The sequence below is a fragment of the Nanorana parkeri genome, unplaced genomic scaffold, assembly GCF_000935625.1.
Source record: "Nanorana parkeri isolate BGI_ZX_2015 unplaced genomic scaffold, ASM93562v1 scaffold29, whole genome shotgun sequence".
Lineage (NCBI taxonomy): Eukaryota > Metazoa > Chordata > Amphibia > Anura > Dicroglossidae > Nanorana > Nanorana parkeri.
In genome coordinates this window covers 805,791-822,907 of record NW_017306297.1, presented here as the reverse complement: position 1 = coordinate 822,907, position 17,117 = coordinate 805,791, and the positions used below count along the sequence as shown (strand labels likewise).

The 17,117-nt window shown below is 40.0% G+C and overlaps 1 protein-coding gene across 1 annotated transcript in view; it reads left to right on the top strand.

Moving 5' to 3' along the window:
- LOC108796107 (probable cation-transporting ATPase 13A4) overlaps positions 1–16,853 on the top strand; it is a 65,161-nt gene extending 48,308 nt beyond the window's left edge. Inside the window, exons 25-30 of the mRNA XM_018567515.1 lie at positions 761–833; positions 3,789–3,960; positions 9,947–10,101; positions 11,573–11,661; positions 12,988–13,068; positions 16,591–16,853. Of these exons, the coding sequence (XP_018423017.1) occupies positions 761–833; positions 3,789–3,960; positions 9,947–10,101; positions 11,573–11,661; positions 12,988–13,068; positions 16,591–16,803 (783 nt within the window). The 3' untranslated portion in view covers positions 16,804–16,853. The remainder of the gene's footprint in view (positions 1–760; positions 834–3,788; positions 3,961–9,946; positions 10,102–11,572; positions 11,662–12,987; positions 13,069–16,590) is intronic.
- The last annotated feature ends 264 nt before the right edge of the window (positions 16,854–17,117 follow it).

The following is a 17,117-nucleotide window of genomic DNA, read 5'->3' as shown; positions in this document are numbered from 1 at the left end:
ATTTTGGAAGATGATAAAGCCATTTGATTTTTTTTTTTTTTTTTTTTTGATCTACGCTCCCAGCTAATACCACTAACTGTGGAAGGGAGATACACAATTTTACTGCTCTGACAGTGAAAAACACTTTATGATTAAACTGCTTCTCATCCAACTCCATGTTGAGGACACATGTCTTCTTCAGAGTCCTTAGATTAAACAGTGTATTACTGATACTGTAGTCACTATTGACACATTTTTTACTGTGATCATATTCCCTTTCAAGTTTGGAACTCGGTGGTATGGTTTTATTGCTGTCTATGCACCCACTTCCTAACCACACAGTGGATCCCATCCTCCTCATTTTTGTTCTGGTGTCTGGTTCTATTGGGTTTCATTGCACAATATTGAGTATTATGATATAAAGGGATTTAAGTTTCTTTTTGTCTTGGATAGAGTGGGGGGTTGTCAAATTGGAAAAATGCACCCCCCTCGTACTTGTGACAATTGGCACGGAGAAAGAAAGTGAGGTAAAATCTAAAATTTTACAGTACCCCTAAAACAAGAAGTAAGGTGACATTTTCTAATGGGGATATCTGTTTTGTATATAACTGTCTAGGAAGGGAATTCGCCTCACTTTACTTTCATTTCCACCACTGTGTAATTTGACTAATGTTTAGGTTTCTGTTCTGTGCTTTTGCATAAAATGAAACATGCTATAACTAACTTCTCTCTTGCAGTAAAAAGAAGACATAAAATAAATGACTGTTATTGTCTTTTGCAGCAACTGAAGATAGTTGGCCTGTACCAGTACCTGATCCAAGATGTGGGAGTTACAATATTAGTAACCCTAACAAGTATGTTTTCCTTTAACAAATAAGATCAACAGGGGCATTGGTAGGCTCTGGAACCCCAGGTCTGCTACTGAGTGTCCCAAGTGTTATTTGCAATAGTTGCCATCAACCCAAGTATGATCCTTCGACTTTGGTCATTTATTTTTGCCGAAACGAGTATATGCATGTTCCCCTTAAAATCATGTTGGGTAGATAATTATAGAACCTGACCTTTTTAATTAAGTACTTGTTTTCTACATTTACCTACTGGTACTACTAATTGATACACTTATTTCCTGATTCAGCAGTTCAGCTTCCTCTGTTACATGTTTTGTTTATTGGACAATTAATCAGCATCAAGAATGCTGTCCAGGAAACAGACCCACAAAGCAGAAAAGCTTTTGACAAGAATAAGCAAGGTGATCTTCCTGGCTATGCAGTATGACAGAGTTGTGTGAATCACACATTTGACTTTGCAGAATTATAACTCAGATAAAACAGTAAATCCATATGGGTGTGTGTCTTTAGCTGTTTGCCCAGTTTCTTTTCAATTATAGTGTTGCTAATGTTGTTGCATTAATCTATTTTCTAGATACACAATGCAAATACAATATTTTAAGAGTTAATAAAATTATCTGTGTTTACCAGATGAAATAATCTGTGTACAATGTTGGAGTATTTCTAAGGGAATCTGGTTCCTGGAAAAAAACAAATAACCCTCTACACACCCCCTCATACATGCTACTACTTCTGCCCCAAAAACAAGGGTTCCAAAAACAGGATAATGCAAATATTAAATGTACAGCCTTTTTCCAGGAAAAAGAAAAACTCCCCTTCCAATAGGGCTGCCCCCCATCCTTCAAGGGTTAACTGCTAGTTTATGCCTGGGATACCTGGGTACGGGACTTTTGCTTACCTGCTCCCACATGCTCCCTCCAGGCTCCAAGACCAGCACCCACAACCTCTTCCCCCTATACTCCAAATGGTTGAAGGCTCGCTGATATCATCATTTACAACTAAGGGCTCATGGCCCTGCATTATACCTGAGGACAGCAAGGAAAGGTCCACAAGCTGGAGTGTAGGGGAGATAAGAAGAGCACCTACTGCCAGGGGAGAGGGGGTCAGGTAACTAAAAACCACTCTACCCTGGTAGCCTAGACCTAAACAAGCAGGTAACCCTTGCAGTACAGGAGCAGTCCCACTGCAAGATAAGTTTTTTTTTTGCTCCAGAGATAGACTTTAAGCCACTTAGGCTGCACCCATAGGAAATAGTTATGTTATATTTTGAATGGCTGTAAAGTCAATGGGGCAGACCTAGTTAAGGAAGCCACAGGCAAGGTTTGGTCAAAGCCCACATGCAAACAGAACATATACAATAATTGTTAACCTATAGTTTATGTGACCATACCCCTCCATCACCTTTTTATATTTTTTTTAGGTCTCTGCACATGCTTTTGTTTCTAGCTGGTGGAAATCTTTTCTCTAATGTACTGTGTTTAAAAAAAAAATCTGGATAGTGGAAGTCCCATGATGCCAGATATATTGAATTCTTCTGCATACTACTACTTTCTGCAGACAACATACTAATTTTCTAAAGAATCACGGTGATGAAAACTCAGTGAACTAATATCCCCTTTTCAGCTGAGATAACTTAACTTCAGGAACGTTTTGAAAAAGATAAATGCAATGGTAGATGCCAACTGCCTATTGAACAAAAAAAACCACCATAGTGGTCTGTGAGGCCATTTACAGAAGTAGCGCAAAGTTGCCTTGTTGCATGATCCCCCTTTTTCTTCTTTTTCTCTTATTTACTTTTTGTGTCTCTGAAGGCAGTGGTTACAGTAGTGTGTATAGTGATTGTGCAGTCTGCCCCATCTCAATGTATAATAAAAGCATACACAGATTCCATAATGCTGAGCAGAGAAACTAGTAGAGCAATCAGTATGCACAGTCCTGGCTCCATTGTCTAACAGAGTAGAGCTCTGTCCTATGGTTCAATGGCACCACTGGTGGCATTCTGTTTTTTTTTGATTAGTGCCTGAATCCAGGTCAGTCCATTAAAATGTCTAAATTGTGCATTGAATGTTCAACCAAAACTTGAGTATTAAAGCCGAACTCCAGGCAAGAAATAAAATACACATTTGAATTACCTAGTGTACACTAAAATTGTTTTACCTAACCAAAAAAAATTGTACTGTATATGTCCAATCAATGCTGAAATTGACAGAGCCCTGCCAGACAATACAGCCAGCCTAAAGACCTGGCTTTTCTCTGCTGCAGTTAAGCCAAACAACTAGATTTCACTGACTCTAACCTATGATTGGTTAAGGGACAGCAACAGATTGATGAGGTAGTCTATACCCGTCTCTGGTGCTGCCTCTCCCAATCTGAGTACTACTGTGCACTATATTACATTAAAAGCACACCAAATTCAGCCACTACTAGTTGCAGTTAACGTACATTTAATGATTTTTAATTAATCGATAATTTCTTGTAGTGGTGCATTCTCTTTATCTGTCTGAAGTTCAGCTTTAAGCTTTGGGTAATGTGTTCTCAGGTCTATCTTTTTTTTCCCTTAAATATTTCAATAAAGTTTAATAGTACTATTGAGGCTTTATTGCTTCCTTAAGTTAAGCAGATCACACTGTGCTTGCTCATTTTATTAAGAACAGTAGACAATACGCTTACAGAGAATTTTGATCCCCACCACTGAACAGATAAGTTGTTACTAGAATTCTATATTGTTCTAGTACATGTTGTAAAGTCATTAAATCATGAACGTAGCAGCAGTGCCATGTGAATTCATTGTAAAACAATGGAAAAGATAAATGCATTTCTCAAAAAGTAGTAAGAACATCAACACAAAGCAATTTTTGTGAGGTACAAAGAGCTCTGTACTGGTCTTTTCTTGGCACGCAATTAAAATAGATCAAGTTAAATTTGATCTAAAACATAACTAAATATTTATTTCTATTACAGTGAGCTTATCACAGGCATATCCAAAACTGGCCCCATACAGACCTCCAGCACAGCTGATCTCACCACCTCTCTTGCTATCAGTCATCTTTAATGTGTTATTTAATACAGCCATCCAGACCTGCGGCTTTGTACTGGTGCAGCAGCAACCATGGTACAGCACATCCAACTTTAGGTATGTTCATATGACGTGGTTGTAAATTGTTAAATGCCTGCAATGAGGGTACCCACAATACCTTTTTTTCTTGTTACAAAATAAGGATCACTGATTGAATGTTAAATGCCTGCAATATGTACATAAATAAGGTGCTATAGTACAATAACTTGCATAACACATTAAAAGCTGAAGGTACACACTAATTAAAGTAGAAAGTTAAGCCTTAAAATACATACAACCAGCACAGCCTATCTGCTTAGTATTTCAGATTCTTATGAATGCACTGCCAGGGTTGGCATGCAAAGTTTTCATTTAGTTGAAAAAAAAAATAATCACAAAACTTCAACTTATTTTTACTGATACATTATTAGAACTAGTTTTGCCCATAATATGGAATGCTATCTGTACTTTCAGAAACACTTGCAGCAGTGTAAACTTTATACTAATGTTTTTATGTGCATGCTAATATTTAAATCCGTAGCCCGACCTAAGATCATTTTAACAAATATATAGGGGTCTATTCACTAAGCTGCCGTAGGCAGCCGAGTGACTAACCGATTCATAGATGCCGAACAGCAGTCAGTAAATAGCCGAATGCCACCGAACGGCATTCGGCTCGGCTGTTCTGCTCGTTCCCTCTTTGGGACCGAGCAGAATAGAAAAAATAGTTTAAAAAGTAGAAAAAAAAGATTAGAAAATGATTGTGCGGAGCCAGCAGTGACAGCTAGCTCCTCCCAACTGTTTTCTATTAGCCGGGCGGTTCTGCTGCCATCAGAAAAAAAAACCTGAACACACCATAGGAATGCATAGCTAGATTCCTATTGGCTATTTCAATTTGCAGTAGCCAAGCGCAAACTAGCTATTGCACCCGCCCACTGCTGCTGTCAATCAGCAGAGGGGGACCTGATGGAGAACTGCAGGTTCCCCTCTGCTGATTGACAGCAGCAGCGGGCGGGTGCAATAGCTAGTTTGCTATTGGCTATTGCAAATTGAAATAGCCAATAGGAATCTAGCTATGCATTCCTATGGTGTGTTCGTTTTTTTTCTGACGGCTGCCAAAACGGCTCCGATGTCAGAAGAAAAGAAAAAAAAACCAGAGCAGGGAAAGGTTCATTCTGCTTGATCGAGCAGAGTGAACCTTTCTGGGAGAAAGTGTTTCTCTCCCGGGCGGCCGGGAGTCTATTAGAGTCCCAGAGCGTCCGGGGGAGGAATGACAAATGGCGTTTCTGGTTACCAGGTAACCAGGAAGACATCTGTCATTACACACTGAGAACATGGAGAGGCCGCTCGTAACCAGGGACACTGATCTCTCTGAAAGTGTCCGGAGCCAGCCGTGAGATGACGGCTGGCTCTGCCCAGCTGTCAGAAGCAGGCTGTCGGAGAACTGGAGAACTGCAGCAGAGGGCGGGTACAATGCTAGTTTACTATTGGCTATTGCAAATTGAAATAGCTAATAGTAATGTAGCAATGTATTTTAATGGGAAATTGTTTTTTTTCCCCCTCTATTCTGACATCGCTCTGTGTCAGAATAAAGAAAAAGAAAGACACAGCAGTGTTTCTCTCCTTGGAGGCCGGGAGCAGTAGACTCCCGGGGCGCCAGGGACAGTTAGCTGTTTGGAGATCAGTGTCCCTGGTTAGCAGGTAACCAGGGACGCTGATCTCTCTGCAAGTGGCCGGAGCCAGCCGTAAGATCATGGCTGGCTCCGCCCAGCTGTCAGAAGCAGGCTGTCGGCCGGCCAGTGGCCGGCCACTCGGCCAGCTTCGGCTTTCAGCACGGCTCAGCCGAGCCGATGCATATGCGTTCGGCTTGACTGAGCCACTCGGCCGACTTCGGGAGCTGTACGGGCTATAGTGAATTGCCCGTACAGCAGCACTTCGGTTCTACAGAACCGAAGGGGTCCTGGGGCCGAAGCTAGCCGAAGGATCAGCCGAAGCTACAGCTAGATCATTCGGCAGCTTAGTGAATAGACCCCATAGTCTTTTTTAAACTGTTTTCAATCTACATGTGATTGAGTGGGATCTGCTTATGGCACATCTTGCCTGTATATAATATATACTGTATATACATGAAGGATTTTAATCACAAACAAATGCAGTTCACAAACACCTAGTATGTCAAATAGCCAATATGATGACACCACTATTCACTGTTGTAGTTCATATGGCCATTATCTGCCTTTACAGCTAGATCGAAAAACTTTCTTCCTAGTGCCTAATAGACATTTGGTTTGGTTTGCTGAACTAGTAGATATATGTTTTACTTTGCAAGGCACATACTCATTTAACTTACTGAAAAAAGTGAAGCTATGTATGTCCCCTTCAATTATCCAACCATGTTCAAGAAAAATACCTGTTTTTTTTTATTATTTCCCTTGCACATGAATCGGTATTCAAAGTGAACACATTCTCACCTTGACAACTAAGCTACATGAATAAACAAGAACAGAAGAAAATTTACTTTTTAGGCACTACCATGACCACTTCAATTTATATATAAAAAAATATATTTTATTGTGTACATGTTTGTTAAAAATATATAGCAAGGTTAAAATCATCAACGTATAGTCTTATTTACAAAACTGTGAAATTGTATGCCTATCTTGAACCTGCACCTCCACAACTGGTATACAATAAATAGTTAACCAGGTAATTTCTATGCACTATCATTAGTGTATAACCATGATCATTATAGATACTTTACCATGGGGAGGTACTTAACTTTTTCTCTACGCGTTTTATGGTACCACGGCTTCTTCAGGAGATTATGGGCATACACAGGACGTATGTTGTAAAGGAGCTTGTACAAGGGTATAGAAGTATAGATGTAGAAATCAGTTGGGCCATCACATATATGGCTGTGACCAGTAGTTTTAGTAGGAAAATTGTTTGTAAAGTAGTTGCATACCCTGAGATTTAGATCATCTGCATCTTTCATTCACCATAGGTGTCCAGCCTGTTTGTAGCATGACCAGACTAAGCTACATGAACATTCTCTAACTCTTTACTAAATCACCCCCATTCAATTTTCAGTACTGGATGTACCAAAGTAATGAAGACAATAGGCCGAGCTCATGGGCTATGTGTACACTACCACTTTAATTACCAAAGTTACAGTATAAAACACTAATTAATTAGAAAAAGGGTCCTATGTAGAGGTGTCTTAGCTTGATAGGAATATTTCAGACTTCAACAACAGACTATGTAGAAAATATGATCTTGTAGCGAAAAGCAACATCCACATGCTTTGTGTATAATAAAATATTGATTCCTAATTTTATGGATAAACACATTCATTTTATAATTAAAGTTTTATATTTTGTTTTAAACAAGTCTGAGTCTTGAATACTTCTAGGTACATGCTTATTTTTTCCAGGGGGATAGTGGAGATTGGGAATTATTTGTCCCCAATCTCCATATGCAGCAGGGAGGAAGGAAACCAGGAATCCATTTAGATCCCTGATGTTTCCACAAACAAGATCGTTTTCCCATCAGCGTAGGACATGGCACCCACAATGGGGACTTCAGGGTCATCTGATCAGTTTGTGAAGCCCCAGAGAGCCATAAGTCTCTCTAAAGAGGTCTCACTAATTCAGTAACATAGGGGAGTTATAAGTCCCAGTGTGACAGTCAAAATAAAAGGGTTTTTGAGATAATAACTCTAATAAATAATTCAAAATGCTTTTGTATAGTGAGGCCAGCAGAGTGTGTGTAGATTTGAGAGCATGTGATTTACAAGAAGTGTCCCACAGATGTAATGAGTGCAAGAGAGCATAGGTCACATTGTTACTTTCTTTGTTTTGACAATAACCATATTAAGATATCTATAAGATACAGAGCTGCCACTTCAGATTTGTCATTTATCCAGTTAGTTTGTAAATAGTGTAATAGAGTTGTGATACTTAGGTTTAACTGAGGTGCCCTACAATAATTTAGGAGATTTGGGACCCACAATCCTCCTGATTGTTTATGGGCATATAGTATCTTGTAGGAGACCCTAAATCTACTTGAGCCCCAAATATATTTTTGATACATGATTTAATTTTTTTCAGATTAGATGAGGGGACTTCAATGGGAAGTTTCTTAAATGTTGTAAAAAGGCTTTTGGCAGCAGGGTCACTTTTATTGTGGCTATTCTTTCCATCCATATAAGGGAGTAGGCAGACCATATTTCCATCTCTTCTGTCAGTATAGCAAAAAGGGTTGTAGTTCAATTTATAGAGAATACAAATGCCAGAGGTAAGCTTGATTTTCCAAGTAAAGCAAGGTATCAGCTTGCCAAGACAGATGGAAGTGAACTGTAGTGTTTGCAATGGCAGATTCCAAGAGGTTGACATTTAAGACTCCTGAGTTTCTAGGATTTAATTTAAGATGTGATATATTCCCAATGTCCCTCAGCATATATTTTTTAAATATTATATGTTTTTGAAACATTTGATCATGTATGATGGGATGTATAAAACACAAGGATATGCTTTTATTTATAAATACCTGTAAATACGTGTTTCCCCGAAAATAAGACACTGTCTTATATTTTTTTCCCCCAAAAAAACCACACTAGGTCTTATATTTGGGGATGTCTTTTTTTTTAATGTGCAACACAATGAAAAAATACTGTCACACACAGTGTCACAGTACCTGCAGGCAGGGGCGTAACTAGAAATCACAGGGCCCCATAGCAAAATTTTGTATGGTGCCCCGTAATTGCTAGTTATGCCACTTGCAGAGCCCTGCTCATAGCGGCCACCTGGGTCGCTATGGCGATTGTTACGCCACTGCCTGCAGTGTGCAGCTGTCCTTGAGCTCTCTTCTCTGATGCCGTCCAGGGAGCCACCTTTTGCAATCTGAGGCAGACAGGTGTGTGTGCGGGCGGTTGTGCGGGCGGGCAGGATGAAAATGGGGGTCTAGCTTATCACAGTGAAAAGGTTAATAGGTGTTCAGTTTTCCTATCTATGAAAGTTTGGAAACACTTAATTTAAAAAAAAAAAGGTTGACTTTAAAGTGAAACTAAATTCAGAAGTTGAAAAAAAAGTATTGGCCTACCTTTTTTGGTCATAGTTCTCTTTATGATCACAGGAGGGCATATAATATTTCCTCCTGTGACCCAAAACCCTAATAGCCCGCTATATGCTGACAGCGCAAAGCCGCGCTGCAGCCGGGATGGATGAATATTGTCTGGATCCACCCTGCCACCTGATTGACAGCTGGCTCTGCCTCTCTAAAGGAAGAGCCAGCTCTGCCAACCCCCTCCCCCGTCCGTTCCTCCAGTCAGCACTGGAGGAACAGAGAGGGGAGGGGGAATCCCTGTGGAGAGCGGTGACTGACAGTCAGTAATCTCTGCAGGGAGAAGATTGGGAACAGAGCGATCAGTGGTATGTGTTTGCTGAGTTCCCAATCAATAGAGCCAACGTGTGACAGCTACCGTGTCACATGTCAGCTGTAATCATGGGGAAGAGTGTATTTCATTCTCCCCATAATTTTCCTTTAAATCTTAAAAATTAATTCAAGTACCATAACTAATAACAATACTGCACCTTATGTGTGCATCACTTGGCTGTAGATCCTCAAATAATTTCTGAATTGTTGTGGACACTGTCCTTCCCTCTAGAGGGTGGCTACTTTTGTTCCCTATTGTCCCTGTGTGTGTTGTAAAGCAGCCTCCGCTCCAATGTGCTCCTGGATGGACTATAATCTTAATACACAGAAATAAACTAAACATGAGATTGTAGTGTAGTAGTTGTGGGTTTAGACCAGCTTTGTAAACCATACTGCACTGTACCCACCAACCTGTTCTACCTAGATTTTGTCCTGAGACACAATCTTCAGTTGCAAACAGCCTTTGTGGATCATCGAACTACTAAATACCATATTACACATAGCATGTTTGCATGCAAACAATATGATTTCTATTCTTAATGCAATAGTAACGTATCTTCTGCATATATGTTTTATTATTAGTATTGAACAAATATATTTTCTAATTAAAAATGCACTTTTCTATATTTAGTGCATGCACAGGTGGGAACAGTACCACACAAGAATTTTCTGAATTTGAAGACTATGAAACTACAACCTTGTGGCCAATAACCACAATCAGCTGTATAATTATTGCATTTGTGTTCTCCAAAGGAAAACCATTCAGGAAACCAATATCTACCAACTGTAAGTATATAATTATTGCTGTAACTTCTAAATAATTTTTAAAAATGTAAAGAAAACTGTATTCAGTGGAATAGGAAGTATTAAACATTTAATCTAAACTTGAATAAAAGAGTTTTTCTAATCTTAGACTAGTCTGAGAAACCTGATGGTTCCAGGATGCTAACTAGGAGTACTTACTTACACTCTCACTCATAGTAGACCACCAAAAGCTCTTCAACATTTATCCTTGAAGCGACCCTGTTGCCAAACTGCAAACTAAAAGAAAACAACTCCCTGTAAAGAAGGTAAATACCTAACTCACCTGCTGTCCGTGCTGCTAGATGCTACTCTGCTGAAGAGTAATTTCTCCACAAAGTCTGGTAAGAAAGCAACACCAAGATGGGACACAGTGGTGACATAAAGGACAGTAAATGGAACCAGTAAGCATTGTGGGGAACACAGGAGATCAACATTCCAGGAAGTGTTGGTTTCCTAGAAGACTTTGTCGGACAATTCCTCTTCACTGGTGTAATGTTGGGCAGTGTGGGCACCAGGAGACGTTAGTATTCACCCTTTTCTTTACAGGGAGCTGCTTTCTTTTGTTTCCTGGATCAAAGACAGGGTTATTTTAATGAAAACAGGGGTAAGGTCCGTAAAGTTAAAAACAAGAGGAAAACTTTGATTCAGGCATGGAGGGTAATACAGTCCTGTAAAATCGGAGAAAGAAAAATGTAAACTGTGCTTTAAAAGTGTTCCCACATACTGTATATTACCAAAAGCTTTGCAGAGTCCAAGGTCAGCAAAGTGGTCCTTGTTTTTCATTAAAGCTTCAAAAACCGACCGAATACACATCTAATATTTTTAGTCTAAACCTGATAAATTCTGCTTATCAAAAAATGATTTTACCCATAAACACCATAGCCAATCTTCTAGTATTTTAGAAATATTATGAGACATTTTTGAAAAGAAATGTTAAGGAGAGACCATAAGCAAGGGATTTATTTTACTTGGCAAAATACATCCAAAAGGTTACAATAATAAGTGACTTAAAATAGGGGCACAAGACATGAGATCAGAGACATTTTATAATGGATGGAAAGCCTTCATAAACACTACCTTTACACCAGCTGAAATTGCTCAGCTCATGACCCACTTTCACTATACAGTATGGTACCTGAAGGCCTGTCTGGCATACCTCAAGGAATCTTGAGATAACATAAGAATTGGGTTGTCTTAGATATTGTTCATTTTCTGTGTCAGCATTCAGTGGGGGCCCCGGGGGGGATCAGTACACTTCCTGGGTTCCTTAAAGATATATTGCAGTTGATCATAAGGGCACATGACCTGACACAATGTGATAGGGAAATAAAGAAGAAAAAACAGAGCACCATGTGATGTATATATAAAACATGAGACAGAAATATAGAGGAGAAAACAATAATGTATACCATAGCACTAAATGTAATTAATATACAATCTTTGTCACTTGCAGATATATTTTTTTGCATGCTGCCTATACAGCTGGGTGTGTGTCTCTTCATACTATTTGCTGACATTCAAAGCCTTTACAAAGCATTACAAGTAAGTTTTAGAGTCCATTATAACTACAGTATTATCCTAATCATTTATGAAATAGATGCAAATCAAAATAATGATTTTCTCTGAAACTGTTTTCACATTTGGTAAATTTCACCGAAATGTTGCCACGCATTCTAACATTAGTAAGAAATGGTTGTTTGGTGTCATCATGCAATAAATACAATGAAAAGTGTTTGTATCTGCACTGTATTAAGCAGATTAAGGTACATTTGTAATGAGAATTTATTTATTGTGCATTCAGCAGCTGGCTAGAGCAGCTTTACATTTCTGCTTGTAGATTTTCGGCTGGCTACAGAAGGTTACTCGTGACCCACAGGGATACCTCTATATCCAGTGACTTAAAGAAGAATTCCAGGAATTTTTTCTAACTACTACACCCGCACTGCAAGGATTACCGTATTTTTCGCTCCATAAGACGCACTTTTTTCCCCCCAAAAGGAGGGGAGAAATGTGCCTGCGTCTTATGGAGCGAATCCCGACGCCCGAGACATGCAGTTTCGGGTGTCGGGCGAGTAGTAGGAGCCACTGCTCGTTTAATACGAGTGATCTAATGAGATCACTCGTATTAAAGCCGAGCAGCGGCGGCGGAGATCGAGTTCAGCAATAGGAGCCACTGCTCGTTTAATACGAGTGATCTAATGAGATCACTCGTATTAAAACCGAGCAGCGGCGACGATCGAGATCACCATAGAGCAGACGAAGAACGGGCGTTTTTCATCTGCTCTGTGTGATCACTGAGACCGTGGCGCTGTAATCACAGCGCCACCTGTCTCAGCGGTCACTAACTGCAGCTTCTGTCACAGCTTCTGTCGTAGAAGCTGTGACAGAAGCTACAGTCTGTCGAGTGCTCCATAAGGCGCGCCGGACCTCCCTGCGTCCTATGGTCCGGTGCGTCTTATGTAAAAACATTATTGTTATTATACTCACCCAAAGCTCTGAGCCAGTTAGCTGCCACAGCACTCCCTCCAGCCTGTCTTCCCCAACATTGCAATCTTCTTCATCGTCCTCACGTCTATACATGGTCTATAAACGTGATGGTTTACAAGACCTTAGACCGCTGCAAGGAGGGGGAGAGAGACGCTGGAAGGACCGGTCTAAGAAAAGCCAGCTCGGAGCATCAGGTGAGTATAACTTTTTTTTAACCTAGACACAAAAGAGCACTTAGCCCCACTGCAAGGGTTAATAAAAAGTTTCCTAGAGGTCTTCTTTAAATATGGCTATTCTTGATTATATCTTTCCACAGGCCATGAGTGTCCTTATACTTTTGCAAATGTGTTTGATTTTTTGTTTTATCTTTTTCTGTTTTAGCTTGTCTGCACTCCGACTATCTGGAGAATTGCTATATTTATATTATTGCTCATATTCTTTCTTGTATCTTACGCTGTTGAGGTAAGATGGCATACAAATGATGTGATTTTTTTTATCTAAACAGGGGTAAAGACACTCTCAATACTTTCTTTTTTCTATAAAATATAAATCCCGAACTCTTTTTAGGTTTTTGACTAGCATTGGGAAGGGGTGAGACCTTTTATTGTTATCTGTATTCCAATTGGGGAGACTTTTCCACTCTTCCTGTGTGAAACAGGAAGTAAGCAGCAGCTCTGCGATGTGAGGTTGATTTACTTAAGGCAAACAGGCTGTTCACTTTGCAAGGGAATTTTCACCTTGCAAGGGAATTTTCCCCTAGTTTATTGAATGAGGGAAAGCTCCTGTGCAAATTCCCTTGCAAAATGAACAGCCTATTTGCCTTTAGTATTGTCACTTAACTACAAAGAATGTAACAAAAAATGCAAACTAGAAATCCTAAAACTGAGTGCGAAAAGTAGACATGTGCACTGCCAAAAAATTTGTTTAGTTTCGTTTCGTTTTAAATTCGGATTTGTGTTATTTCGTTTTTCAGGATTCGGGTGTGAAAGTCAATTAGGATTCAGTACTCCATTACAAAAACTAGAGGCCACCACCTAAAATTGGTGGAAAAAAAATTCCAGCACAAGGGGCGAAGGGGGTTCTTCACAGTAAGATCAGTTAGGGTCTGGAACTCACTGCCACAGGCGGTGATTTCAGCAAATAATGTGGAATTGTTCAAGAAACTTTTGGACGATTTCTTAAGGGACCGTAATATACAGGGGTACAGGTACTCCTAGAATGAGATCCTAATAGGTTGGACTTGATGGACTAATGTCTTTATTCAACCTCAAATACTATGTAACTATGTAACCCCCTTATGTTCTCTTACTTGAGTGCCCGATATCACACAATACTATACTATGGTAATCAGGCTTTAACAAGAGCTAATGTTCCCCATATGAATAAATAATTTCACAGAAATCTTACAATAGGTTCTCCCACCATAGTTATAAAGTACAAGGGAAAGGTCTTCTCTTAGTGTATAAATATAACATAAAAGGGTTACACAGCCACAAGGAACGTAGGACAAGGCCACAAGGAACGTAGGATAATCACTCAAAGTAGGATAATGCCAAGTGTTTCTATTCACGGCAAATAGGAGCATAAAAATTCTGAAGGGGAAACCTTCTTGGAGAAACTTCCACAATATGGTTGATAAAATAGGAAAACTTATTTATTCCAAACGCAGCGTGTTTCAGAGCATAACATTGCTCTCTCTTCAGGAGTACAACATGCAGACTAACAATAAAGTTTAAATATCTCATTATAAGGACCCACCTCTTGATTAGCTCAGAAAAAAAAAGTTCCAATTACCTACTGTAGCGCTCACCCCCAAAGGAGCCGCTCAATATTGAAATAGGTTCTCCTACCTGTTGGTTCCAGCTGCCAGTCCCCTTTGATCAGCAACAGCACACCGACACTCACGGACAGAACGGCTCGAGTCTTAGGGTCTTTTTAGGGTATTTATTTGCAACATCAATAGGAGAGAGAGGGTTTAGGGTCTGTAGGATGCCATAGGAAATACTTCTGAGGACAGCTTTCTCCCCTAGCAACCGCTAAGGCCGAAATCACTGCGATCTGGTCCCAGAGACCAATAGTAGTAGTAGTAGTAGTAGTACTGTGAACAGATACCTGGAATAGGGTGTGTGATCTCCATTGTCGGTCCCAGACGGACGCTCGCACCAGCTCCTCTGCGGTACCCCTCAACAAGCGGACTCCTCCCCGACCCAGCTTCCATCAGGTATTTTCCTCTTTAGGTTCTGGAACTTCTGTACCCTCAGCATCTGCAACTGCCAAGGAGCACTCCAGTTAAATGAGAGTATCTTCTTAGAACAAGGCACCCAACACCTGCCACGTGTATGGGCCCAGTGAAGTATCAGTGTATCCTTAGGCCTCCAGGCCCCTCAGCACCTGCCATGTGCTGAGGCCCAGGCCATTTGCTCTGCATCACACACAGACCTCCTAGGGCAAAGCCCCTAGGGGGAAGAGAGAGCTCTCCACAATGTCCCCAGACCTTTTATTACCTGCCCTCAACCATGCCTCTGAGTCATCCTACTCAGGGATTGGCTAGGGTCAGGTGCATAGTTATAACCTGAGGATGGATCCTCCCTCACTGTATACGAAGGCTCCCTTTTCCTCAGCAACAGGAGGAGCAATCGATCCAGCAGACTCAGGGACACCTATAGAATGCAGAGCTCTGTATAATCAGTATCTAGACTGGTTACAGTCCAGGTATCTCTAAATTGAATAGCGACATTTTAGAGGGCGCTACACTACCATAAGTCAAGGTCCACAGCTAACAAATATATGTATAGTACATGTGTAAAATATAATACATCTGAAATTGACAATCCAGTCCACAGGAAAAAAAATCAAATGAGAAGATTGGTACCTCCAACACATCTCTTTACTACACGCAAAGCTAATCAAGAGGTGGGTATGTCCAATGGAGGAACAATGGGGAGCACTGTTATGCTCTGAAATGCTTTGAGTTTGGAAGAAGTTTTAGTATTTCATCAGCCAGATAGTTGTAGACTTTCCAAAAAGGTTTTCCCCTTTCTTTTATGACTTTATTTGCTTATTGCCGTGAATCGCAAGCCTTTACTTGTGGATGTGTAACCCTTTTATACCAAGAAGATACACCTAGAGAAGACTTTACTCTCCACGTTTACAGCTATTTCTGCTAAATGTTTTCATCCATGACAGGGTGGTCTTTATTATTATCTCTCTCCTGCTAGGGAGGCTTTCCTCACTTCCTGTGTGATTACCAGGGCAGGAAGTAAGAATGATTTCCCCAATGCTAGTAAAGGCAGTAATAAAATAAAATAGAGGTGCTCTCTATTGTTCCCAAATTAAACAAAGAAATGTAGAACATTTAACTGTCCAGTGCACTTCCTTTGAGCATTTATGATTTGGGTTATAGATGGGTTGAAGTATAGGTTTCTATAATTAAAACACTTAAAGGACAACTTCACTTTTAGTGCCATTGTCCTTTAAATTTTGCCCCCTCCATTAATTGGAAGCCAATAGGAAAATACTTGACTTCAAACCAGTTCCAAGATCTTTACAGTGTGGCCCTGCACAACACAGCCTATGTGTAAAAAGACCTGGCTCTGTGCCGCTCATCCATTCATTCCTATTGCTAGGGCCAGACTAAGGGCTCTCTTCCCAGTGATGTGACATGAGAAGAGAGGATCATAAACTAGACACTTCCTCCGGAGACTGATTTCTGTTGTGACCCCAGTAAACTATGCTCCAGCTATATGGTAATATTCTTCATGTATTTCAATATGTGTCTCTATATGTGTGCTTTATGGAAGTAAAAATATATACAGGTATACAGAGTATTTCTCATTTGCTATACATTGCTTCATGCTTTTGCTTCATACAATTTCACCTCATTTATTAGCAGTCTTTGTTTATACTGCTTGCTAAACTGCCAAAAAAAAAAGTTAAGTAGAATAAGTCGGAACGTAACTAATTTCTTTTCTTCTTATTTTTTAGGAAGCTGTCATTGAAAATAGACGACTTTGGCTGTTTTTGAAAAGAATATTTAAATATCAGTCGCATAGCAAGTACAGGGTATTATATAGAGCTCTTCAGAATGATCCCAGCTGGCCTCCTTTAAATAACACACAGTATGCCATATCAGATGAAGAGAACAATGGTGCAGTCTATTGTAATCCATGCTACAAGAATGATGAAATCCATAGTTGATTAAGGGATTACATGTTAACTTTAGGAGTGTATATTCTGTGTCTGAAATGATGGGTTTTGTGATGAGACTTCTTGCCTAGAAAAGAAAGGGGAAAAGGTCTTACAGCTACATTTTAAAATGTCAGCCTCACTTTTTCCATGGCTCTTGAATTTTCTCTGCAACATACAGTGCTTCATACTAGATAAAACTGGCAATATGGCTAAGCTATAGAACAGAACTACACTCTGAGAACCAGTGTATTTCAATGGCTGGTCTGCCAAACAATGTAAACATGGACTTAACTGTTGTGTGAAGGGTCCTGTGGGACCTAGCC